We start from the raw sequence: 26482 nt of genomic DNA on the forward strand, positions 1-26482 counted from the left end.
CCTCCTCTCGTCTGTGTTTCCATTGTAGTAAATGTGGAACTCTGCCACCTGAAAGCTGCTTTTTCAGCCTCATATGCAGCACCGGATCCTTTATGGGTAAGAACCAGGATGGTTTTGGTCTACAAATATTCAGCTTTTATAGTATTTTTTCTTTTTTTACTCTCGTACATATTTACCCAACATCTTGGTCGAACAGGACTTGTTTTTTCAGCTGGAGAGGCTCCGGCCAACTTTCTGTTCCCCAGAATCCACGGCCAGCTCTGGCCTCAGCCCTCAATCTGAGAGAAAACTTCAATCTAGGCCATCGATACTGCTTTTTTCTGAATAAAATGACCCACAAGCATTCACCCTCTGACCATACGGACAGCTACTCTGTGTGCCAAAAGCATTGATTTTCTGTGGTTTGCTCAGGGTTCGTTGCCCGGTGTGCAGAGGGTATATTGGCTCTTTTTCTATATTTGCTTTAAAAATGTTTGCCAGGATTCTGATAATGTACACTCAGGGAATTCACCCTGATCAACTTTTTGGAAATGCATAAATGGAAGTTTGCCTCAAAGGAATGCAGTTCTTTCCAGATTTGAAAGCGACTGTAGGAGCCTCAGTCAGACACAATTTCCTGGTGTTGGGCGCTTCCTGTGATCCAACGTGAACTCACACACATTTTGCAGTATATTGTCAACCCTTTGACCCGAGTGTCCTGGACTGAAGCTGCCTATTTGCTCTCTATACAGAGCCATTTATTTAAGGTGACCTCTCCCCTATGAACACCAGGTTCATGCTGCTTTTCTGAGAAAATGCTGGAATTTGGGCAAGTTTAAAAACCTGTTAACCCGTTCCAGCTCAGGCTTTTTCCCTGAACCAGATTTATCTCAGAACTTGGCTGTTAACACACAGTCACTGTTTTTCCATCCATGGGGCACAAAAGTTTTTCAGGGCTTCATCTTGGTGTTTTTTCATTGTGGCAAAAGACACGAAAATCAGAGAAAATAGTCTGAAACAGCGACAAAGACTTGAGAAAAATAAGCTTTAGAGCTTAATAGAAAACTTTACTTCTCTTGTTTTTCGCTCTCTTGCTTTTGTCACTTTCTATTTCATTAGACCACAGATGCCTGATACGTAGCTCTCAAAATCTGTCTTAAATTGGCAAAAGCGCATCAAACATTTGTGCCCTGGTGTGTAACTTTGCGGTCCTGGTCCGTGGTGTCCCGACCCCGGGCTGAGCAGTGCTCTTTCCAAGTCAAGGAATGACAACATCTTAATTTGACTTGAAGGATAATAGATAAATACTTAAAGGAAGGACCTCTTGTTCTCTTTGCAGGAATACAGGAACAACAAGTTCGTTCCTGTAATTACCATTTTTATGGATGATTTCGGTGAAGTCTGCAAAAATTAGGGTTTGTGAGCGAGCTCATTTCTCCCACATCAAAAGCTTTCCTTCTTTTTTTATTCCCCTTTCATAAACAATGCTCAGTTTATATTGGTGGGGGAGTTTGTTTAATTCAAAGGTGTAGTGTGAGGTTAGAAGAATGGTAAATGTCAAACTCTTGCTGTGCAGCAGCCCAAGAAACGCACGCCTAACCCAGAACCCAAAACACGGAGTCTTATCGTGGCGTGCACTCGATCGCCACAAACGGACCACTGTGCTCGCTGCTGGACAACCCACGGGAACATCAAAACAGTCGCTCTCTGCAGTTTTCAGGGAGATGAGTGCCAGATGTGAACGGCATGATCATCAGACAGGAGGGTGGGAGAGCCGTGTGAAACTGCTGCGAAGCTTTGAAGGCGACGTTTCATAAACAGACATCAGGAATCTGCTCACACAGGGATGTGCAGAATCATCAAGCTTTAGCTGTCAAGGTCTGCGGAGGCAGACCGTGCGGAAAGGTGTGTGGTGGACCCAGGTGCGAACACAAACGAGGATGCAGGAGTGGATTCCAACAAAAACGAGCCTTTTATTACGGCTGAAAAACTCATAGAAAAGAACAACAAAGTAACTGAGGGAAAACCTGAACATAGACTGGGGAACTATGACTCTAATGAGATTTAGACAGCAAAATGCAAACTATGGCTGGGATACTACGACAAGGGGTAGGGGAGATAACACAGACGACGCGACACAGACTACATGAAACACAGAGGCTAAATACACATGAGGGATGATCAGGGGAAGTGGATGCACACGGGGAACACAGGTGACACTGATAATCATAACAAGACACGGCAGGAGTGAACGTAACACTGATGGGAGATGGGCAAAGTAAAGCAGGAAGTACAGAGGTTCAAACAGGAGGAGAGAGAGCACGGGGAGAACGCAGACATAACGGGCTGGGGAAAACATAGAATAAAGCACAAAGAGAGACGAGGGCTCATAAATACACAGAGGGGCACACAGGGGGTAAGAGTCACGAAGGGAAAACACATAAGGAACAACGTAACAGATCAACCCAGGAAGCATGGCCTAAATAAGGAACAAAATACAAAAATACATGAAAAACTAAGAATACTGGGCCCACATGGCCCAGGACCATGACACCACCCCCCCCTAAAGGGCTGGCTCCCGACAGCCCAAACCCGAGAAACAAAAACAAAAACAGAAAACAACCCACCCAGGGCGGGAGGCGGGGGACCAGGACGGAGGGACCAGAACGGGAAACAAAATAAACAACAGAAAACACGGGAGCACATGACCATAGTCAAAACAAAGTTCAGGGGGCCGACCCAGAGCCCACAGGCACCAGAGTTCACGGGTCACACGGTCGGGGGGGCCGACCAGGCGGGTGGCAGAGCTGGTCCGGAGGCCGGCCGCGCGGAAGGCAGCGGCGGCGGCGAAGGAGACGACGGAGCAGTTCAGGGGGCCGGCCGCGCGGAAGGCAGCGGCGGCGGCGAAGGAGACGACGGAGCAGTTCAGGGGGCCGGCCGCGCGGAAGGCAGCGGCGGCGGCTCTCCAGTGTCAGGCGTACTGGCCGAGGCCCGGTGGGCACAGGCCCAGTCGAGGCGGGACCAGGCGACGCACAGGCTGAGGCTGCAGCGGACGAAGGCTCTGAGGCTGCAGCGGACGAAGGCTCTGAGGCTGCAGCGGACGAAGGCTCTGAGGCTGCAGCGGACGAAGGCTCTGAGGCTGCAGCGGACGAAGGCTCTGAGGCTGCAGCGGACGAAGCACAGGCTGGACCAGGCGTAGCAGAAGGTGGCTGGATGGGCTCCTCGGGCCCTCTAGCAGACGAGGCGTGAGGCCGGACGGACTCCTCGGGCCCTCCAGCAGACGAGGCGTGAGGCCGAACGGGCCCCTCGGACCCTCCAGCTGACGAGACAGGAGGCTGAACGGGCCCCTCGGACCCTCCAGCGGAGACAGGTGGCTGAACGGGCTCCTCGGGCCCTCCAGCAGACGAGGCGTGAGGCTGAACGGGCCCCTCGGACCCTCCAGCGGAGACAGGTGGCTGAACGGGCTCCTCGGGCCCTCCAGCAGACGAGGCGTGAGGCTGAACGGGCCCCTCGGACCCTCCAGCGGAGACAGGTGGCTGAACGGGCTCCTCGGGCCCTCCAGCAGACGAGGCGTGAGGCTGAACGGGCCCCTCGGACCCTCCAGCGGAGACAGGTGGCTGAACGGGCTCCTCGGGCCCTCCAGCAGACGAGGCGTGAGGCTGAACGGGCCCCTCGGACCCTCCAGCGGAGACAGGTGGCTGAACGGGCTCCTCGGGCCCTCCAGCAGACGAGGCGTGAGGCTGAACGGGCCCCTCGGACCCTCCAGCGGAGACAGGTGGCTGAACGGGCTCCTCGGGCCCTCCAGCAGACGAGGCGTGAGGCTGAACGGGCTCCTCGGGCCCTCCAGCTGACGAGGCTTGAGGCTGAACGGGCCCCTCGGACCCTCCAGCGGAGACAGGTGGCTGGATGGGCTCCCCGGACCCTCCAGCTGACGAGGTAGATGGCGGCGTGGGAGCCGCGGAGTCCTGGATGAGCTCATCCGAGCTCCCAGCAGGAGCTGATGCAGAGCCAGAGAGATTTGAGACCCCTGGCTGAATGTGAAGCTGACCAGCGGACCGTACTGCTATCGGGGGCTGGGCTACAGGAGCTACTGGGGCCTGCGCTACAGGCGGCACTGGAGCTACTGGGGCCTGCGCTACAGGCGGCACTGGAGCTACTGGGGCCTGCGCTACAGGCGGCACTGGAGCTACTGGGGCCTGCGCTACAGGCGGCACTGGAGCTACTGGGGCCTGCGCTACAGGCGGCACTGGAGCTACTGGGGCCTGCGCTACAGGCGGCACTGGAGCTACTGGGGCCTGCGCTACAGGCGGCACTGGAGCTACTGGGGCCTGCGCTACAGGCGGCACTGGAGCTACTGGGGCCTGCGCTACAGGCGGCACTGGAGCTGCGGCGGCGAGGGAGCTGACTGAACTGAGGGTGGCGGCGAGGGAGCTGACTGAACTGAGGGTGGCGGCGAGGGAGCTGACTGAACTGAGGGTGGCGGCGAGGGAGCTGACTGAACTGAGGGTGGCGGCGAGGGAGCTGACTGAACTGAGGGTGGCGGCGAGGGAGCTGACTGAACTGTGAGGGGCTCAGAGCGCCGGCGGCGAGAGTGCCGCTTCTTTCTATCCGTGGAAGCGGGCGGGGTGAGCGGTGGAAGTCCCTGGCAACTCCGGGGACCCCCGAGAGCGAGGCGCGTTCCCCGAAAGACTTGCTCACAGTCGGGGGTCAGCCACGGCTTCCACCGGAGCTTCTCCTCCAGCTCCGCGAGAACCACCTGCTCCCGTTCAGCGATGTCCCGGGCAGTGATTTGTGGGGACATCTCCTCAGAGCCGAAAATCACTGCTGACACGGACTCGGAGGCGGCTTCGGCCAGCGGTTCCGGCCCAGGCGACTGCTCTGACGACACCCCGGACTCTGGCTGCGCTGACGTGCGGCGGCGACGAAGGCGCCGCTTCCTCCTAGCAGCGGCTGTTGACACATTGATAGCTGTGACGGCTGGCTCCTCATCCTCCGACCACATCCGTGCCAGAAAGGAGGCTGGAGAAGCGAAGTCCGAACGAAACGGCGAGGGTGAGCGGCTCGTGTACGAAGGCATGGATGGTAGCGACCCCAGGTTGCGTCCGAGTCTCAGTGAGCCAACTTTAATCACCCCGGAGCCGCAAGATGGTGGAGGCGGTGATGGGGAAGTTGCGTGACAGCGGAACGGTGGTGACGCGGCCCGTGCGCTGGGCGCCTGCTCCTGAGGACGGGGTTGGAGGATGGTGCGGAGGTAATCAGAAATCAGGGGGGGTAGCGCCTCCCACAGCCAGGGGAACACGGTTACGCTCACCCGCAATGGGTGAAGCAACTCCTCCGTATCCTCCTCCCCGGAACGCTGCATCCACTGACAGCATAGCGCTTCCACTGTCTGAACGACCTCCCTTCTCTGTGTCGCTGGGTCCATACTGGTCGCGTCGTACTGTCAAGGTCTGCGGAGGCAGACCGTGCGGAAAGGTGTGTGGTGGACCCAGGTGCGAACACAAACGAGGATGCAGGAGTGGATTCCAACAAAAACGAGCCTTTTATTACGGCTGAAAAACTCATAGAAAAGAACAACAAAGTAACTGAGGGAAAACCTGAACATAGACTGGGGAACTATGACTCTAATGAGATTTAGACAGCAAAATGCAAACTATGGCTGGGATACTACGACAAGGGGTAGGGGAGATAACACAGACGACGCGACACAGACTACATGAAACACAGAGGCTAAATACACATGAGGGATGATCAGGGGAAGTGGATGCACACGGGGAACACAGGTGACACTGATAATCATAACAAGACACGGCAGGAGTGAACGTAACACTGATGGGAGATGGGCAAAGTAAAGCAGGAAGTACAGAGGTTCAAACAGGAGGAGAGAGAGCACGGGGAGAACGCAGACATAACGGGCTGGGGAAAACATAGAATAAAGCACAAAGAGAGACGAGGGCTCATAAATACACAGAGGGGCACACAGGGGGTAAGAGTCACGAAGGGAAAACACATAAGGAACAACGTAACAGATCAACCCAGGAAGCATGGCCTAAATAAGGAACAAAATACAAAAATACATGAAAAACTAAGAATACTGGGCCCACATGGCCCAGGACCATGACACCAGCTTTGAGCACGACTAAAGGTTTATTCTGTGCAGTTTGGGCATTGGAAGTCTTATAGTTGCAAAAATGATGGTGTGGCTAAAGCAGGGACCTGAGTTGGTACACACCTTGAAATTTGATTTGCCTTTGCATGTTCTTCCTGTGCTTGCATGGCGTTTCTCTTGGTACTCCAGTTTCCTCCCACAGTCCCAAAGATATGCATGTTAAATTAACTGGTGATCATTTCAATGTTGCAGGTGGAGATAGTAGCTTTATCTATAATCATACTGTAAGGATACTAGTACTGATTCCCCTGCACATCACACCTTCAGCAGCTACTTGGCCCTGGAAAGCCATGCCATGAAGCTCCTGGTGCACAGCTGTTGTGCTGATGTTACTGCCAGAGGAGGTTTGGAGCTCTGCATTTACTGATTCAGCAGAGCACTGGGGATTTTTCTAGATGCTTCAGCACTCTGTGTCCCCGCTCTGTAACTTTACATGGAGGATAACCCTTTAACCCTCAGATTAACCCTTTACATCACAAATGTTTGTCAAGGCAGACCGAATGGCTAAGTTCTTCAGTTTATACACTGGTGACAATGGCACTGAAAACACCTGAATTAAAAGATTAAGAGGTGTGGGCTAAAACCTTTGTCCGTACACTGCCTGTCAGTAAAATAAGAAGGAATTAATGTTTTAAAATAAACAGTGTGGAGTACAAAACGCAACATTTGCATCTTTAACGTAGTAGAATCGAGGCAAAAAGTAGCATAACATGGAAATACTTAAATAAGCTGCAAGTATACTGAACTAGTACTTCAGTGAAGAACTTGAGGACATGTACTTTGTTATAAACTGTAATCCAGTGATGCTAGAATTTTGTAAGACTATCTGTGCTGTTAATCTGACTCTGTAGTGAATTGAATGGACCAGCAGCGTCACCCTTTTAGTACAAATGATGCAAGCCTTCTGTCTGCTGCCTCCAAGCAGCCTAAGCAAATCAGTTTCAGAGAGGACTAAGCTTCATGCTTGTTGCCCTGAGGTTATTTTTCTGCTCTGTAGAGATGGAGCTCATCCCGCTGGAGTAATCATAAACACCTCAGGTAGAGTTTGTAGTGTGAGCTTCTCTTCCTGGAAGAGAAAAAAATGTGGTTACATAACTTTTTGACCAACAAAAACGGTCCTTTCTTCCCGATTTGTCATTTCCTTTTTTCCTCACTTCCTCCAGTGATGCTGATCGGCCTGCTGCGCTACGCTCACGTGATCGAGAAGCACCAGAACTGCATCCTCAACACCGCCGGCCTCTCCGCCGGGTGGCTCTGCGCCGCGGGGCTCATCATGGTGGGAAACTTCCAGGTAATTAATCCAGTCAGAGTCAATGAGATCAAAAAAGTCTGGATAATGTTTGTCAGCCCAGTTTTTCATAGACTCACAGCACACGAGCAGCAGTGACAGTAAATATCTGTTCACGCTGACCTTCTCCCACAGCTCTCATCCCTGCCTGTGTAATCATTCACTTCATGTAAATCAAGGGTGATAATAGTGGAAGTTTTTTATTCTTCTGCAAACTTTAACTCCTCTCTTTTAGGAGAGATCCCTGTAAAAAAGAGTCGCACGTGGTTTTAGGCAGACTCTGTTCAGAGGATAGGATCCTGCAATTATTCCTAAACGACTTAATGTTTATCCTCACAGTTAAATTAACTCAAATTTTATGAACTCTGTCCCAGTTTCATTCAGAATCCTGCCAATTTTCCATCTGATCGACTTTACAGACATTACAGGGGAGAGAAACTGGGATAGTGGGCCTGACAGGCCCCAAATCATTCTTATGCAATCGTTCAACAACATCAATTGAGGGGTGATATTTATACGTGAAAGATACAAAAGCAAAAATCCTGCAAAAAAAGCTGCAAAAAGTAAGTTACATAATCAGAGATGGAAATCTCACTGTGTGTGATTCACGGCACCTCCGGCTATTGTGCAGCTGCTTTCTTTGAAACTGAGGTGGAAGCTTGTAATCCATGTGTAGCCTAAAAACAAACTAATCTGGGTGCACTGTTTTTTTTTTTTTTTCCTGCAACACAACATTTGCTGGTTTTAGAAAATGTATTAACACCTGGGTAACTTTGTGCTTTTCCACATTTACTGCAGTGAAGTAGGAGGTAGAACGGGCTTGATGCCGTGTTCAGGCCACACAGCAGAGATAAGACTTCATGATTTATGGGTCAGTTGAAAGCAGAAGGCCTGAATGTAACAAACAGCATGGAGGTAATTTAAGTGATGACCATGAAGAAGGTCAGACTGACCTGCCTCCCCTCAGCCAGAACAGAAACTCAGCTAATGGGCAGCTAATCTCTGAGGGAAGAGGGAAGCACATACCAGTCTGTTGAATGAAACAACTTTCACCTGCATCCAGACTTTGAGATACCATTCAGGATCACCACTTTGTTCATTTAAGTCCACTGTAAACCAAACTATGATATGAGGGACCGTATTTGTTTGGAATCAAACGCTCTTTTCAGGACAGATTTTTTATCCTGACGTGAGAAAAACAGTTACCAGGATAAAAGACCTAACCTGTATGCATTTTTTCTCTAACTCCTCCCCTTATGTTGCACCTGAAGTTGACTGAGACTCTTCTTTCATTTTTTCATTCATAAAGTTGATGTTAAAGCTCATATCTCATTAATTGTGTCTGTGCAAACACTGAGTTAGCAGTAACCTTTATTAAACAGTTTCTCCTCTGCAAGATCTGCCATGTATCAACTAAAGGCTCTCATGTAAATAGAGAAAACCTACAGTAGAGGCTCCAATGCATATTCCCAAGGACTGACTAATACCTGGGTGGTGGGATTATGGTGTGTTTATACATCCATGGGCTCCAATGTGGATTGAAGGCAGCTGTGAAAGGCCAGAGTGGGGAGAGGAGGCAGCGAGGGGAGCAAACAGGAGCGAGTGTTAAAAACTCAGAGCTGTGTGTAATTTTCACGCGTTGTTTATACAGTTAATGTTCCAAGAACATCAGTGCAGCTGACACGATCACATCGTTGTGATGTAATTTATATTTAACAGCCGTGTCAGCTTCTATATAAAGCTCAGGGCAGATTTCCTGGCTTCAAATAAATCATTTTGGGTCCTTAAAAGTCCTTAAAAAGGTTGGTTTTCATAGTCAAGATTAGTAAAAATGTATCCATGTGTACATCGCTGTGTATCTGTCTATAAAAAACAGAAAATCCTTAGTAGATGTTAAGAAACCAGGAACTTTTCCATTATTTCATTTTTTCTTTAATCTATTAATCTATAATCTTACATCCATTACCTACCTTTTTGTAACATGGATACTCATGTGTGCAGCCTTTATCAGTAAACGTAAAGCTATAAAACTTTATAAAAATACAGTTAAAAGTCCAAAATTGACACCTTTGGGCTGGTTGTGGCTGAGGACATAGAGCAGGTCATCCGATGGTTCGATCCCTGGTATCCAAGTATCTTGGACAAGAGACTGAAGCTGCTGTTTGAGCAGAGAATAATTGTGTGTTAGATTGAAAGGACTTGGGTGTAGAAAAAGTTCTTGTAGGCGAATAAGTCGGTGAATGAGGCGTCCTGCGGTCCTTTTACTGTTCCTTCACATTTTTGAATGCTGTGCAGTGGATTGGAGAGTCTGCTGGTCCGATTTTGGCCCCTGGGCCTTATGTTTGACACCTCTTTCCTACAGCAACATTAACTTTCATAACTATTTTCACAAACCTGTTACCAAGCCCTTCTCCAGCTTCACACAGCCTCGTCAAGCATCAAAGACATGAAGTTACACAATGACCCAGTGTGCACCTCAGCCTGCGGTGCAGCCCATTGTTCAGCAAACGTGGCTACGTGCACGCACTGCAACTCTGTCTCTCATTCCCATTTCAATCGAGTCTTCGAAAAATCGAGTTACGACCTTACGAGCTGGATTATGTCCTTTCGCACCACTGTGAATGTTGGATTGGCGTATACGGGGTTTCTGCTGAGTTGCGGTTGCAGAGCCTCTGATGATCCTCGCTCCTGCAGACTCGCAGCTCTTTGTAGAGCTTCCAAGCACATTTCCTTTTGATGTTCTGTTTGTTTTGTCTGGAAATTGTCTCGCTGTGGTATTGTGATCATAAAAACAAAATTTTGGCTGCGTGTTGTGCGTCTGTGTTTCTTCCCTCGGTACACTCGAGCGTGGTAAGGGCGCTCTCACGACAAAGCGCCCGTTCATTTTTCAGAAAAAAGCTCAATCTTTGGCTCACCTTTTCTTCTGATTCATAGAAGATGGCTTCATTAGAGAGAAGAGCTGCAACACATGCACCAACGTGTAGGTTTTTACAGCAGATGCTCAGGACACACATGCGTACATTAGGGTCACAGCGCAAGCTCCTTTATTTCTTGGTGCTTCAAGTTCTGACTTGCACGAAATCTTCTGTTAAACCTGTGCTGATTTGGTTTTGCCAGGAATGCAGCACCGGTGCAGCGTCTGAATGTCACCGCGATAATAATGAATGTTTTTAGTTTGCAGATCAGAGGAAAGAAACGCATAGGAAGCAAAAGAAAACTACGTGCAGTCAACTGTGTCACTTGATTTCTTGATTTTTACTGCAGAACATGTCACTGAGACATGTTGGACTTTTTAATCCAATACATTTATTTTACAGCTCTAGATGTATCCTACACTCAATTTAATATGCAATACATGTGAGGATTGTTTAATATTACTTCACAGCACTTCAAAGACACAAATTACATGAAAGATTTTCCTTATAATTTCTGCATTCTTTGCCTTTCCTAATCTTCTTATCACATATTATGACTTGTCACTGCAGGCAAACACAGGTGCATTACATTAACTTTAATTTAAACCTGTAATCACTGATTCAGATACTTTAGGGGAGACAAAAGTAATGTTTGCAAATGTAAAGGCTCTAATGTGATCAGTGTGCTCTGGTCCATTTTGTTCTTTGAAGGTTTGTTGTCCTTGAGCTCAGAACCAGCTGATTCTTGCTGTGTGATTGCTGATTTAAATATATATATATATATATATATATATATATATATCAGGCCCATTAGCTGCTAAATGCTCCACTGCACTACATGTAAACTGCACTGATGTAGCCTGATTTTAACATCATATTCACCCCTTTGTTTTTAAAATATTTGTTTTTAAAATAACAAACAGGGATTTAACTGACGGTTTTTACAACCACCATATAACAGTTTTACATATTTAAGTGGCCACTTTGCAGTGGAAACAAAACTGCATCATCTTTGTTGAAACGCGCTAACATGATGCACAAAATTGAGCATATCGTTAGTTCAGGTAGGAGGTGAAGCAGTCGGACACATCATGAACAGATCAGGTGGAGGAGGGTTGCAAAGTGGCTTGCAGAGACACAGCAGCTGTGGGCCGGCTAATATAGCAGGCCAAAGATTCACCAGTTGGATGAGCTGTGGTTTGATGATCAGCTGATCTGGGACTATAGCTGCACAACTAGTGATAGCATAATGAACTCACAGGGCAATGTGAGTGTGTGTCATCTTGTACTGGTTGTACGTAAACACAACGTCTGCACTGATTTTGAGACTAAATAAAGTACAGATCCAGCAACATTTGTGCAAATAAAGTCCCAATAGAATAAAGTAGACAAACTGTGGGCTGATTAAAAAGATCGGAGTACTTCAGCTTCTACTGTGCGTGTGCATGTGGCGGCCGTCTGAGCTGTTTTGACATAGAAGTGATAATATTCAGGCACGTGTGCACGCTGCCAGAGGTCACAGTAATGCAGGGAGGCTGGGGTCTCAGGTTACTGCTGCCCTGTCTCTGCACATGTGGGCCCCCTCAAATACATCTCAGAGTCACTGCACAGTGCAGCCTCAGTTCTTTTCATCCATTCGCCCACCATCGATTAAGGGCGACCCTCCCCTGCTCGCCGATTGGCCGTGGCGCCCTCCTCCCTCCCCCTCTATGCTCGGTCTTATATAATGAATCGCAGTGTTTCCCACAGTGTAAACATGGCAGACGTCTTGGGCTCATATACTGTAGAAGCACGCATGGCTCTGACACAATGATAAACAGCTTCATCCAGTCTGTTTATGTCTCAGAGAAAGAAGGGTGAATGCTGAACTGGAGTTTCAGGAAATCACGAATGATGCGGCCAAGAGTCTGCGTGGAAAAGGAAAATTTCTGCAGCATTGTTCTGCATCATGCATCGTTCCACAAAGAGCTTATTGTGGTCTCATTCATCGGTGGTATGTCTGCATTTTTAAACCTTTATCATCCCATGTCCCAGGTCTTATTCCACAGTGCCTGACACAGTAATTCATATATACATTTTCAAGATCATTTCAAGACCTCCAGGGAGTTATTTTAGCTTTGAAGGCTCTTTATTATTAGTCAGAAGAGTTTTATGACCTTTATTCCAGTCGTCACAATCACCAGAAAAACCCAAAAAGTTAGCACCAACAATAAGGTTTAAATCACACATAGACACTGAATAAAGATGGACGTAGGAAACACCATCGAAATGTTTGCTGATACTTGCTTCTGCAGCATGAAGCTGAGCAGATGACCTGAGCAAAGTGTGGATCTGACTGAGAAACCCGAGAACCCTGCAGGCCGATACAGTAGTGCAAAAACACGTGGGAATAATAACGCACCATAATTCACAAAATAAAGATAAAGCTGTGTTAAACACATTTTGTAGTCCATGTTCTGGGTGTTGTAGTTTCTGTACGGCAGACAATAATCCCTGTGCACAGTACTCATCATTTCTCCTTCGCTCCTTTCCTTCGCCTCGTGATGTTTTCTGTCGAGGTCGAGGAAAAGTGGTTAGGAAAAGCAGGTAGGCGGTCCTTTTTTGGACTGTTCTCTTTACACTGTTGTCAGTTTTACTTCTTGTCTTTCTTCGTGACCCCTTCTTGGTAATTGTTTGTTTCTAATAAGTGTCCTCAGGACATAAACCTCCTGCCGCACAATTCCTCGTGTTCTCAGTATTTTTCCTTGTGTTTGTAGTTATTTCCTTCTGTGTCACCTGTTGCCTGGATTGTTTGGCCTCCCTGACTGCCCTTTGGTATATGAACATGGCTTGTTTTTAGGATTTTACACAGCCTCAGCTTACCTGTCAACTGTCCTGCATTTGACTCCTCTTCCTCTGTTCGTATGTGAAGATTTATCTATCTTCCTGCTCGCCCTTCTCTTTTGAATCAGTTTTATAATTAATGCTGAGATGAATATGAGAGGATACGACCCACATAAAAGTAGCTCATGAACAAAAAACTTTCAGATGCTTGGTGTAAGCACAATTATAACTCAAGCTGAATGAGTATTTGTTTGTTCTCTGGGTCTCTTCCCTGTGGTCAGACGGCTTAAACCGCTGCTTTTTCTCCATAATAAACCACAAGTCCAGGCTCAGGAGATGTGTCGTCATAAAATCAGCTGCTGTATTTGAAAACGTGCTCTCACAGACTGCAGGAGAAAATATTAAAAATGAACTTCCTCCGTCTGTGATGCTGAGACGAGATGAGCTCATGGCAGTGACGGGTAATCTTCCGGCTTGTTATGTGTGGAGTTCGAGCTGACACCGTGTCGCCTCCTCCAGTGCCAGAGATGATAATGGTGATGATCCAGCTTCCTTTGTAAATTAGTATCATTACAGCTTCCTGTGACAGATGATTTGGTAACAGTGCTGGGTCACAATGACCTCTGTTTGCATTTCTATCAGCTTTGTTTTGTCCTGATGTTCCCACAAGAAGACTGTGAGGTGTAAATGATATTCTGCTGAGTAAAGGACTTGTTTAAACTTCCATCTCCAGATTTGTACTAAAGCCTGAAGGCGTATTTGAGAGAAATACATCCAGTAATTGATTTATGTTACATTTGTTAATATAACACAAATTTCCCAGAGTTGTTAAGATATTTTGGTTTACACAACAAATTTAAACCTCACCCAGTCAACAGGGTGGCAGTGTTCATCCTCCGGTTAACGTGATTTTCAGTGCAGAAAATCTAATAAAGCCTGGTGCTGAGCTCACATCAGTCAAACAGTGGCTGCTATATGATGATGTTGAGCATTATGAAAGACAGTTGGTGATATCACATGAATTTATTTTGTCCTAAACACAAAAGAGGAGGATTTTAGTTGCATTTAAAATAGTGCTGTCAGCGTTAATCTCGTTAAAATGACGTTAACGCCATAACCGCATTAATGCTGCAAATCACAGTTAGCGAGTTAGCGTGGATCGCCCCGTGCGTGGGGCTGGACGGCGTCAGCGCGTTAGCGTGGGTTGCTTGTTAACGTGTTAGCGCCGTGCTCTCATAGTTCTCATAGTGGATGAGAAAGACCGACTATGTCTTTCTCTTCCGTGCCGTGTTTCTACTTCCAGATCCTCAGTGTAACAGTTTTTGTTTATCCGCCTGTTTTGTTTTCTTTTTTTTCAGGTGGATTTTGCTAAAGTCCTTCACTACGTGGGAGCTGGGGTCGCCTTCCCCTCCAGCATGCTGTTTGTGTGCCTTCAGTCGGCTCTGACCTACAGACTGGCCAAGACCCAGGAGGAATACTGGATAGGTCACATACGAGTGGGGATGGCCCTGCTGGCCCTCATCGCCCTGGTGCTCAGTATCCTTGAAGCTTATCTGTGTTTCTTCCAGCACTACAGTACATTTTTAGTGAAACAGTTCCCTAACACATAGGTTGCTTGCATTTATTTATTTGCTTGTTTAAAACCACATTCAGTGGCATAGATACCCTGCAGGGTTGTGTCAGAGCTGGATGAGAAAGATTTATTTCGAGACATGGCACCCTCTAGTGGCTGTAGGACCTATGGCAGCGTAAGTTGTAGATTTATGGAGCCACAGAGACAGGAACAAGGAGCTCAGGGTGAATGGATGGGTCAATATAAGATTTAATAACTATAGTTTTTCTTTCTCTTTCATGATGGTTAAATGAGCCAAAAAAAGGTTATGTATTACTGCACATTATTTGTTACTTTTCCTAAAAGTAATGAAAGTGACTTGTTACAGTACTGATTACATGACTTTTGCATTAAGAAGAGAATTTAAGACCTTTTTTTAACATATTTAATGACATAATTGTAAGTGTGGTAGCACTTTAGTAGTTACTTTATGATCCATTATACATAACACAGTTTGTTCCCCTAAATTTACTAAAAGATGCATTTGTAGCTAATCAAACCTTTAAAACAGCATGAATGGGTTGCAGGGATATATTAGGGAGAAAAGGGTCATTTTGCTTCACAATAACTGGCTTTGTTTGTGCATAAATCCAGAGAAACTCAGCTTTTTGCAATAAATCAGCACATTAGTATAAAACTAATTTCTTGTCTGTCTGCACACGTGACTGTCGCTCTTTATAGTGTTTAAAACCCAGCACATTTATAATGTATGGTATGTTGCATTGCCCCCTGCTGGAGAGCACACAGCCTTACAAACATGACTGAAACCAAATGCTCACTTGGAGTTTTTGGTCATGAAGATTATGTGTCTGATGAGTTTATTGCTGTCAAGTCTGTAAGGAAACATTTAGGGATAAAACATCTGCAATGCACCTTTAAAAGGCAGGTCATCAATGTATGGATGGTATTGATTGGAGTCTATGTGAGGCTTGCATTCAGACACAGGAAACCTTTTACTGGCTGTTAATGGTAAAGGTAAACCATCACTTTTTTTAAGGTGGGCCTTTGTGTTAGAGGGTCAGGTTTGACCACAGGTCAATGTGATGGTGAAGCCATCTTAATATTAACAGCACAGGACCGAATTCAAAGTAGCGACCAGTACATCTCAGTACGTGAGCAATAAAAACAATGTCAAACTGAACCACTGTGCAGCCGTTGCTCGCCTTAACCCTCTGATCACCAGGTGGGGTTTTTTTCTGCCAGGAGAGCTATGCCCTGCAGCACGCCTCCGCCATCTTTGAGTGGATCTACTGCTCGATCATCATGTTCTTCTACGGGACTTTTGCCTTTGAGTTTGGGGGCATGTCGGGGAACACCCTGATGGTGCTCTCCAAAGGCGGGGCGATGCAGAGCTTTTCCACCTCTGACCACAAGACAGAGGTCGGCGGAGCCGGCCACCACCAGCCAGAGAGCTTATCGATCCTGTGACTTAACTATGGTGTGTTTGAGAAAAACTGGAGGTGAAAGAGTAACAGAGTCTAGAGCCTGGATGCTGCACCCTGCATATCACCACACTCACTACTACAAAGTGCCAAAGCTGCTCTCCTCAGCAGTGACCAAAGACTGACAGACTTCTGTCCTGCAAAGCGTTGCACAAAACCAACAATGCCTGTGCGAACACAAACACCAACAAAGAAACACACACGAGCACACCCACAGTCCTTAATGTTTGGTTTAATTGTCTCAGAGTAACAATCGGTCTCTGAAAGTGCCTCAGATGTCGCTCCTCGCTGCGCGCCGTCAGTCCTGGAGCCTTGCATTGTTTCTACTCAGGAAGTTTTGTTACACAATCAGGTTTCTCTCCATACCTCCGCCGCAAGATGAGGGTTTCCACAAACATCAGACAGCAGGTGGGCTTCATGTGCGACAACTAGCCTCTCCTATCAAAGTAGCTTAAAGATGTAAATGTTATTCTAAGCTGAATTTCAACACTTGGTGCAACTGTTTAAGGCAACATTGCCCATGTAGCTCTCTCATATTTCCCAGATAAGCTCAGTTTTGTTTTGTCTTTTGTTGTTTCTCATTTCAGCTCATTGCCCAAAAAAATGCTGTATAATTTCTCTTTAATGGGACCAAACTATGACGGTGAAACATTGATATGTTTAACATCTTTAATTTCATCATACGCGGAAATACTTTATTCAAATTGTATTTCTTAGAATGTACACTGAAAGTAAAACAATAAAACAGTTAATATGAAATGATGCAGTGTGTGCACACATAACGGGTTGTGGTTAGCTTTAGATATACAGGAATCCACTGACTCAGGTTTATTGAGCTTTAAACTGTAAAGATCCTCGAGGTCTGTTTAGAGGAAAGCTTCACTGCAAATCAGTACAAAGTTGTTCTGATTGAATAAACATTTCCATCCTGATGAAACTGAAAAGGCTCCCATGCAGAAGACATATTGGTTTGATGAGATGAATACCAGAAATTGTGAAATTTTGTATCAACGCATATTAAAAGACCAAAATGATGACTGGCATTTAGAAGAACTGTTCCATCCCTCCTGCAGAGTTCTGAAGCAAAACCAACGCGCATCGGAGCTCCTTTGGCGCCACACGGTGGCCAAAGTAACTTAGTGTTTTGTTTCTTTTCCCTAATTTGTACCCATCTGTATCTAACAGAAAAACAAACGAACAAAAAAATTCTACACTGATAGTAAAAAATATATATTCTGGTAAGCATGCAGGAAGAAAAATCTTAACTTTAAACTTTAATAAATGCTAACCTATGAAGCCATTCTCGGGACATTTGGATTTCATCTTTGGTCGTCTGCATCTCATTAAAAACCTCACGTTATCGTACTAAACTGCATGAAGCCTGCAGAAAAGTTTTAAGATTATTCAGCTTCTGTTCTTTTAACCTCAAACTCTCATCAAAATCATTTTGGTGTTTTCCATGCAATGTAACAGGAGCAGGATGCCACATCCAAGCCATGTAGGGGAAAGTTGGCTAAACCTTGGGAAGTGCCAAGAGCAGCAGATACTAGTACACCTTCCCACCCCTGATAGCAAGTTGATTAAAAAAAAATTGTTTTTATGTATGGTTTAAAGACGCTTCGGAGTCATTTTGACTTCTAAAGTTGTCTTTTAAAAACAAAAATCAGCTGATGTGAGGGTGTCATCAGCTGATGCAGTTCAGACTGTCTACTTCCATGTCCTCTGACGTCATCCGTCTTTGGTAGACGTGTGTTGTTGTTCATGTTAAATAAATTCCTTTACAGGGGAGCACGGTGGCCTCACAGCCCGAATGTCTTGAGTTAAATCCACCATCTGGCTGTTTCACGTTCTCCCTGTGTCTGCGTGGGTTCTCTCTGCATACTGCGGCGTTCTCCCACAGTCCAAAGACATGCAGGTAGTAGAGTTGGGTTACGGGGTGACTCTAAATTGTCTATAGATGTGAATGTGAGTTCAATGTGTTGTCCGTGCTTCTCGCCCTATAGTAGCTGGAAAAGGCTCCAGCCCCCCAGTGACCCTTAATTGGGTGGATGGAAGTTCATTTTTATCCAGGCAAAACTGAGACGCTTGTGATAAAAATTATTCAAAGAGGTTTAGCTGACTGTCAGAGTTTGTCACTGAAATAGTCATAAACGAGCGCGAGAAAACCTCAAACATGTGCAGAATCCCCACAGGCTCTTCAAAAACTCACTGAAACGCTTAAGACATGACCCATGCACGGTTTTTCTCCTTTAAAATTTGGTCATCCACTCAGTTTATTTTTTTCTTTAACAGTTTAGATTTAAAGTGTAAATATCTCTCATGCTTCAGAGTTGTCATTTAGGGACTTTGTCACCTACAGCTGGAACACCTCTGACCCACCCACACCTCAGACTCAGACCAATGAACAAAGGCCATATGGACTCCACCACACACACACACACACACACACACACACACACACACACACACTAGAAGTTGAGGTTCTTCGGGACCTCCCAGGGAAACTCCTTCCTGCCAAAGTGTCCGTAGCATGCAGTCTTCTGGTAGATTGGTCTCTTTAGGTCCAGGTCTCTGCAGCAGCAAGCAGTCGAGATAGATTCAGTACAGTCTAACAGATTTGGACAGAGATTATAAAACACTGAGGCGGTGGTGTGGGTGCAACCCTGACCTGACTATGACTCCAGGTCTGAGGTCAAAGTTTTTATTGACGATCTGCAGAAGCTCCTTCTCGCTCTTTGGAGAGGAGCCGTAGGTGAACAGGGAGATGGAGAGCGGGTGGGCCACTCCAATCGCATACGCCACCTGGAAAAACACAGCATGTGATTAATGAACATGTTGTTTTATCACCACCGTGATGATGGTGATACCACTGGTGATAGTGCCACGTACTGCTGGGTTTTCCACAATTATTTTATTATTATTTATTTATAAAGTCCAAAAAAAGGAGAAACTAACTCCTTGATTCACAGTTTAAAACCATTCTAATTTACTTTTAATTGGACCTTGGTGCACCACCATCCCTCTCTATTTAAGCCTTTTGATTGTTTCCCCTCACAAGCAGAAGGTTTGAACCGCAAAGTAATGACAAGCATAACAGCTTCCACCTTAAATATGTAGAAAAATGAGTCCCACAAAAATCCAAAAGAATGATTTACATAAAAGGACTCAGAAAACAGACTTCTGAGCCTTTTCATCCTGCACACATCTCAGAAACCTTTTGGAGAAGATTAAACTGGAACGAGGTCTCACCTGCACCAGTACCCGCCTGCACAGCTGGGCCTTCACCAGAGATTTTGCCACCCAGCGTGCAGCGTAGGCGGCCGAGCGGTCCACCTTGGTGTAGTCCTTTCCAGAGAAAGCTCCGCCCCCGTGGGCCCCCCAACCACCGTACGTGTCCACAATGACTTTCCTGCCCGTCACTCCTGCATCACCCTGAGAGAAATCACAAAGATTTATATCCACACAGCACACAAGCAAGCAAGATCTTCACTACATTATTTGTTTTTAAACTTTGAAACTATGAAATTAGATTTGAACCCCATCATATTTGAGCTGTGCACTAAAAGCCACTGCCAGCATCCTCATGCTGCGTGACATCAACGTAAACAGTATTCGGGGACTTCGAATGTTCTCGGCTCTTTACCTGCGGCCCTCCAATCACAAAGCGTCCGCTGGGCTGCAGGTGATAGATGGTGTCCTCGTCCAGGTAGCGTGAAGGCACCACGGCTTTGATGACCTTTTCCTTCAGCACCTTCTTCTGCTCCTCCACACACACGTTATCATCGTGCTGCACGGAGATCACCACAGTGTGCACTCTTTTGGGGATCACAGCGCCATTTTCCTGGGCGTAATGAACTGTTACCTACGGAAAGGTGAACATTATGTTAATGTTATTGTAGCAAAACAATATGCATTGCCACTTTTAGTCCTTTTACTTTGATTTAACGAGACTCGGGTGTGTCACACGAGGGAGCTACTTCTACTGAATCTACTTCACAAATAACACTGTTAAAGCAGAGCCCAACAAAGCTGACATGAAGAGTTGAATGAAGGCTGCTGGACCTCATTCGTGGGGATTCATGGAAGCATCTTCAGCTTTCTTCTCCACAACAAACATGCCATTAAGTATGCCACCCTGGCTGCCTCACACTACAGGTTCAGGCATGTCTACACAGTTTTCTACTCTGACCTCACCTGTGTCTTTGAGTCTGGGCGGAGCCAGGGGACCGTCCCATTTCGTCTCAGCTCGGCCATCTTAGCGTTGAGTTTGTGGGCGAGGACTATGGTGAGGGGCATGCACTCCTCTGTCTCATCTGTGGCGTATCCAAACATCAGACCCTGTCCATGCAGCACGAGTACAGTCAAAGAGCAGCACTTTATATTCTGAAGAAGAAAAAACTGGTGTTTCAGTCCAGAATTGAAATGTAAGCGCTCAGATGACCTGGTCTCCAGCTCCGATTTCGCTCTCCGTGCGATCGATATGAACTCCCTGAGCGATGTCAGGTGACTGCTGCTCCAGGGCTACCAGCACGTTACAGGTCTTATAGTCAAATCCTTGGAAAAACAGAGGAAAAAGAAGTAAAGGGATGTTTTCGTTTGAAAGCATTTCTCCTCCCTGGAATCCCAGTGTAGATGAAGTTACAGCCAAAACGTTAAAAACTTCACTCACCTTTCTGCGAGTCATCGTAACCAATATGCTGGATGACTTCTCTCACCACTCTCTGGTAGTCCACGTTGGCTCGAGACGTGATCTCCCCACAGAGCAGCACCATGCCCGTCTTACACACCGTCTCTGTTTCATCCACACACAGGACATCACACTGCATATGTGTATTCATGCCATCAGATGTGAATGTCCTTCCTGACTATTGATGTAATACTGCTGGTGTCCTGGATTAAAGTGAATTGAATTGCTTGGGAAGTGATGTTCTTTTGTCAGGATCACTGCTGTTAATGAATATTTCACGGAGTTTTCCTGCAGCAGAACCAGCGATATCGTCTTTTTCATTCCATAAACTAAAAATAGACATATAATTTAAAGAAATACAAACAAAAGATGCTGAGGTGTGGGAAGCTTTATCTTATCACACCTGCATTTATTACATGACATATTCTGATGGGCGATTTTTTTCCCACTACAGTCAAAAGAAAATGCAAGCCTGTTTGCAACCCACCCTCCTTTTTTAATGTCTCACTTAACCAATGTCATGGACACTATTACCATTTGCATCCATCTTAAATGTCCCTCTTCCCTGTGTGTTGCTTCCCTCTGGTGGACAAAAACTCAAACTCACCACAAGCCACCTTAGCATCAGGGTCTTGCCTCAGGTGAGCGTCCAGCACAGCATCACTGATCTGGTCACATATCTTATCTGGAAAAAATAGAATAAGGAGAAGTCTAAAAGGCATAAATATCTGCATGTGTGCTGGTTCGGTCTGTCGTGCGATCGTTTTACTGCACATGCCAGATTCCTGATCTGGGCAGAGCCTGAAAATATCACCCCGTTCCCTCTGGCAGTTACAGGACTATGAATAGCCTTGATTTGGTGAATACACGCCAGCGTGACACGGTACACTCTAACTCCATCATCAAAGCACTCCCAAACTGTATCAGCACTATGGCACTGAAGCTTCTGTAACTTCAATTTACTCTCCTGCTTTATGATGAACATTTTTTACACCACCCTTAAAAATGTAGAAATATTATATTATCGGCTTATTGTTGGTGAAACTTTCATGTTTGTTTGTTTTTTTTAAATTACAAACATGGATTTCCCCCATCTGTAAAGTTTGGTTTGCTGCTGTTTTAACTACACATTTACATTTAAAGCACATGTTTATGTGTAATTTTAAATGAATTATATTTGCTGACACTTTCACTGCACACGTCTTCAAAACTCACCTGATATAAGGGATTATCTGTGAACCAGCACCATTTTTACACATCAGCAAAGATGTTATAAAATCTAGCTGTTATCCTGATTATTTTACATGATGCTCACATGTTGCGTTCTGCAGAATTGTAAAAATGCAAAGTGTGATGAGGTTAAATCTGCTCTTCAACCACTTCCTGGTGGGATTAAGCTAAACATCTGCAGTGCATTAAACATGCACTTGTTAGAAAATTAAAGAAAAGATGCAAAGCTGCACTATTTACTTTATAAATGACATAATTTATATTATGCCGAAGACACATTTTTCCTAACAGAACATACGTCACATGTCTGCACCACAAAAATGGCTCCAGCAGCAGCTGCAGATGTAAAAATTATTCATGACAAAAAAGTGACTCATCAGATGTTCAGCTTAAAACACAAGTTCTGCTTATATTGGAACTAAAGTGGAAGTTTTCTCAGTCCAGGATTCCTCCTCTGCAAATCAGCACCGTGTGGCTCCACGAAAGTAGACTTTATGCAGCACCGATCAGGCTTCTGCGCATTCCTCAAAACCATCAATGATCACTGAAGCGCTCAAAGCAGTTTCTCACATGATGAGCAGCACTCCTCTACTCACCAGGATGTCCCTCTCCCACAGATTCGGACGTAAACATGAAGTCATGAGCAGTATGCTCATCGCTCACATTCACTGTGGAATTCATTCTGAGGGCTGTGCAGACTGAAGGAGTGAAGTCTTTCTGATGAAAGCTGTTCCAGAAACACGCACAGGCCGGGTGCCATCCAACACCAGAGTCCTACGGCCGTGCAGCCGGATAACTCTGCGCTATAATAGGAAAAGACAACATACACATGGGGGGAGGGCACTCTGTGAACCATGTGGGTTAGGCCATTCAGACAGGAAGACGGGGAGGGTGGGAATGCTTTTTTCAACATGGAGACCTTTTTTAAACCCTCCCTGTGCTGAATGGTCTCACTTTATCACACTCATCAAACTCGGGCTCAGAGAGCAGAGGAGGAATTCATTTCATCAGAGGGTTACTGTGTGGCTCCTCCACCTATCCATTCATGCCTGCCCTTTGTTTCTTTGTACCTGGGGGCCCCTGAGGTCTCTGATGGGGCGTCCGTGCCTGTGTACACATGAAGCAGTTGCTAATGAGACCTTTTCACTTCGCCGACTCCGAGTTCAGACAAACAGAGATGATGAAAAGAATGAAAATATGAATGAACTAGACTGCTAGCCCCCCCAAGAATAAAAATATACAAAGTTGCTATAAAACACACGATACTCATTAGTCTTTCTTTGCGTTTATGCAATCAATAGAGTGTCATGTTTTTTATTGCTGATCATTTGACAAATCTTGATGTTGTGAAGATGCATTTTTGCAAAAAACAAAGTTACCTCTCGATTTAGAAATCAGTACAACACTCCAGTAAAACCCTGAGACAACATGAAAAATGTAAATAGCTGACAACATATTTTAGGACTTTTTGGGTCGTTACCTGGAAGGAGCTTAAAACTAACTCCAGGTAGAGTCAAGGACCCATGGTGACGTGCTGAACACAACATGGTGAAGCCAAACAGGGATAAGGAGGCGAGTAGAGTGGACGAGTCTCCTACAGAGGGCAGCAGATCAGCAGGAGACAGATATAAAACACTCATGTTGGGGGGGGCTACAAAACAGATGTTAAGATAATCAATAACCCCATGTAACATGTACACACATATCTCACTTTGGTTCACGTGGGTGCTCTTCATCTTCTGAAAACTGATGCTGCTGATGTTCAGGAAGATCACAAAGTTTATCTGTGGTCCATAAAACAAAAGAAAGATAATCTGAACACTCGTGATTTTGGTCACGAGATTCAGGAACTTCATTTTAAGCTTGAACATAATCAGCACTTTAATGCTTTAATGCTGATCATAGTATGATTAATAATATTTGTGGTTGTTTACTCTTTAATCTTGTGTCTGACAAAGAAATTATTTAAAATGACCAAAATGACCCCAGCCAACATCCACAGCAGCTTCCTGGTTTGAATGAAGTTGAAGAGCAGCACAGTGTGCAGATACAGGCCCCTCACCAGCAACCAGGAAAAGTTAGACAACAGAAGTGAAGAAGTGAAGCAGGTCACTGCTGCTTTGTACTGCAGCTGAAACACCTGGGAGACAGTGTAACCCAGGAAGGATTTTATAGACAGCTATAACGTTATTGTTTTGAGAAGAGGGCCGCTATAAGGGCACATTTTGAGCATGCTCAGACTATTTTTGCCCATAATGAGCAGGATGTGGGTTGCAGCCTTTGCTATGAACCTCTGCTCATCCAAACAACATGAGTCAATTAACCAAAGTCAATTATCAACAAGCATTAGCTTAAGTGTTTTTGTTTGTTTGTTTTTTAATAGCTAACGCAAATGCCAAAAAACTGCAGTTCCTCTAGTTGCCACTTGAAGCTGCCTCCAAAAGTGAGTCAATTCTCATACAGCTCTGTTTAAAACTCCAAATTTACAGCAGAAATAAAGTAAATATATATATATATATATTACAATTACACTAACATGGAAACTCTCACAAGCATATTTAATGTTTTATTCTGACATTTCAATGTGGTCGTTTTCAGCCTTTAATGAAAAGGTTTCTGGTGTCAAAACCAACCTGAAACAGCAGAAAACCACAACAGCAATGAGGAGAGCAGTAAGAGATGCTCCATATCCAACACTCCACATCAACCTCAGAGTATCAAAGTAGTTTTTCTGGAGCAAGGCATGAAAGATTTATCACACGCAGGCACAAAGAAGTAAGTCTGCTTCTCCCTGCTGGCTAAATATATTTAAATTAGTGGAAACCCTTTGATGGAACTGAGCCGCTACAGTAAACCTGCATGCAGCCGTACCTCCTTCCCCAAATCTTCATCCTGCTCGTGAGCTTGATCAAAACAGGTTTTGTAATATTGCAGGTTTGTTTGGCTCCAGCCTCAGACTGTAGATCTACCAGTGATGAAAGCTATGGAGAAAGTGTTTTTTAAACACTTTAAACACAGCTTAAAGTTTTTAAACTGCAGCTCTGCAGAGGAGTCCAGAGCAACACAGATTTTTCTTTCTTTTATTCTCATCATTTTGTTAGACATGGCACAGTTGAAGAAAAAAAGAAGACCACTCTAATTTGTCATGTGTTGTCATATTTTGATGAGAAGTACTTTTTGTTGGGTATAAAATCACCTGGCGTTAGTGATGGTGTTACTACTTTTAGCGATAGTATTCTAGGGTTAATGGTGAAATGACCAAGATTCCTCTGGAGGTGGCAAGGATCGGGTAGACCCGATTTGTATGGTCAGAATTTTCACATGCGCAGTAAGGATCAGGGAGTCCTGATCCGTAACTATCTTTTTAGTTTTAGTTTTTGTCTACATTATATTGAAATGTTTCATTATTGGAAACATTTTACGAGATACTTATTATTCTTAACATCTTAACAGATACTCTGTTCTATCATAAAACGCTTCGACCAGAAGTAGACACCTTTTAGCGCATGCGGGGTACCGATCGGGTTTCCGGTACAGATCGGGTAGTGACAGGATCTCAGAACTGGATTATAGATGGCAGAGAGTTGGTGTCGTAAACCACCGCCTCTGTTCAAAGATGGTCGCTCACAGTGGACATAGATGGCTTCTTTCACTCCTCTTTCAAACCATCTGTCCTCTCTGTCCAAAATGTGAACACTGGCATCCTCAAAGAGTGACCTTTATCCTTAAGATGCAGATGGACTTCTGAGTCTTGTCCTGTGGAGGTGGCTCTTCTGTGTTGTGCCATGCGCTTGTGAAGTGGCTGTTTGGTCTCTCCAATGTAGAGGTCTGGGCATTCCTCGCTGTACTGTACAGCATACACCACATTGTTAAGTTTGTGTTTTGGCGTTTTGTCTTTCGGGTGAACCAGTTTCTGTCTGAGCGTGTTGCTGGGTCTGAAATGCACCGGGATGTCATGCTTGGAGAAAACTCTCCTGAGTTTTTCTGATACACCGGCTACATAGGGGATGACAATGTTGTTGCGTCTGTCCTTCTTATCCTCCCTCGCTGGTGTCTGGTCTTCTTTTCTGTGCATCTTTGCTGACTTTATAAACGCCCAGTTAGGATAACCACATCTTTTTAGTGCTTCCTTTACACGTGTGTGTTCCTTCTTTTTCCCTTCAGGCTTAGAGGAAACATGTTCTGCCCGGTGGTGTAGGGTCCTAATGACTCCAAGTTTGTGTTCCAGAGGATGATGGGAGTCAAAGAGGAGGTACTAGTCCGTGTGTGTGGGCTTCCGGTAAACTTCAATGTTGAGGTTGCCGTTCTCTTCAATGTGCACAGCGCAGTCCAGGAAA

General features: G+C 45.5%; 2 protein-coding genes across 2 annotated transcripts in view; one reads left to right on the top strand and one right to left on the bottom strand.

Moving 5' to 3' along the window:
• LOC146664054 (transmembrane protein 150A-like) overlaps positions 1-17140 on the top strand; it is a 31398-nt gene extending 14258 nt beyond the window's left edge. The window contains exons 5-8 of the mRNA XM_085417066.1: positions 29-96; positions 7312-7439; positions 14533-14710; positions 15970-17140. Coding sequence (XP_085273192.1) covers positions 29-96; positions 7312-7439; positions 14533-14710; positions 15970-16214 — 619 coding nt within the window. The 3' untranslated portion in view covers positions 16215-17140. The remainder of the gene's footprint in view (positions 1-28; positions 97-7311; positions 7440-14532; positions 14711-15969) is intronic.
• A 22-nt stretch (positions 17141-17162) lies between these two features.
• LOC146664055 (S-adenosylmethionine synthase-like) lies at positions 17163-22963 on the bottom strand. Its single transcript, XM_085417064.1, has 9 exons — positions 22742-22963; positions 21523-21600; positions 20898-21020; positions 20670-20782; positions 20423-20566; positions 19872-20090; positions 19478-19660; positions 18897-19030; positions 17163-18799 (listed from the first exon to the last, which is right to left on the bottom strand). Exons 1-9 carry the CDS (start codon positions 22824-22826, stop codon positions 18697-18699), a joined length of 1182 nt encoding a protein of 393 aa, XP_085273190.1. The 5' UTR covers positions 22827-22963; the 3' UTR covers positions 17163-18696.
• Positions 22964-26482: the final 3519 nt, after the last annotated feature.

The sequence above is a fragment of the Rhamphochromis longiceps genome, linkage group LG8 (genome assembly GCF_057381845.1).
Source record: "Rhamphochromis longiceps isolate RC_006_pf linkage group LG8, R_longiceps_female_GT1.1, whole genome shotgun sequence".
NCBI lineage: Eukaryota > Metazoa > Chordata > Actinopteri > Cichliformes > Cichlidae > Rhamphochromis > Rhamphochromis longiceps.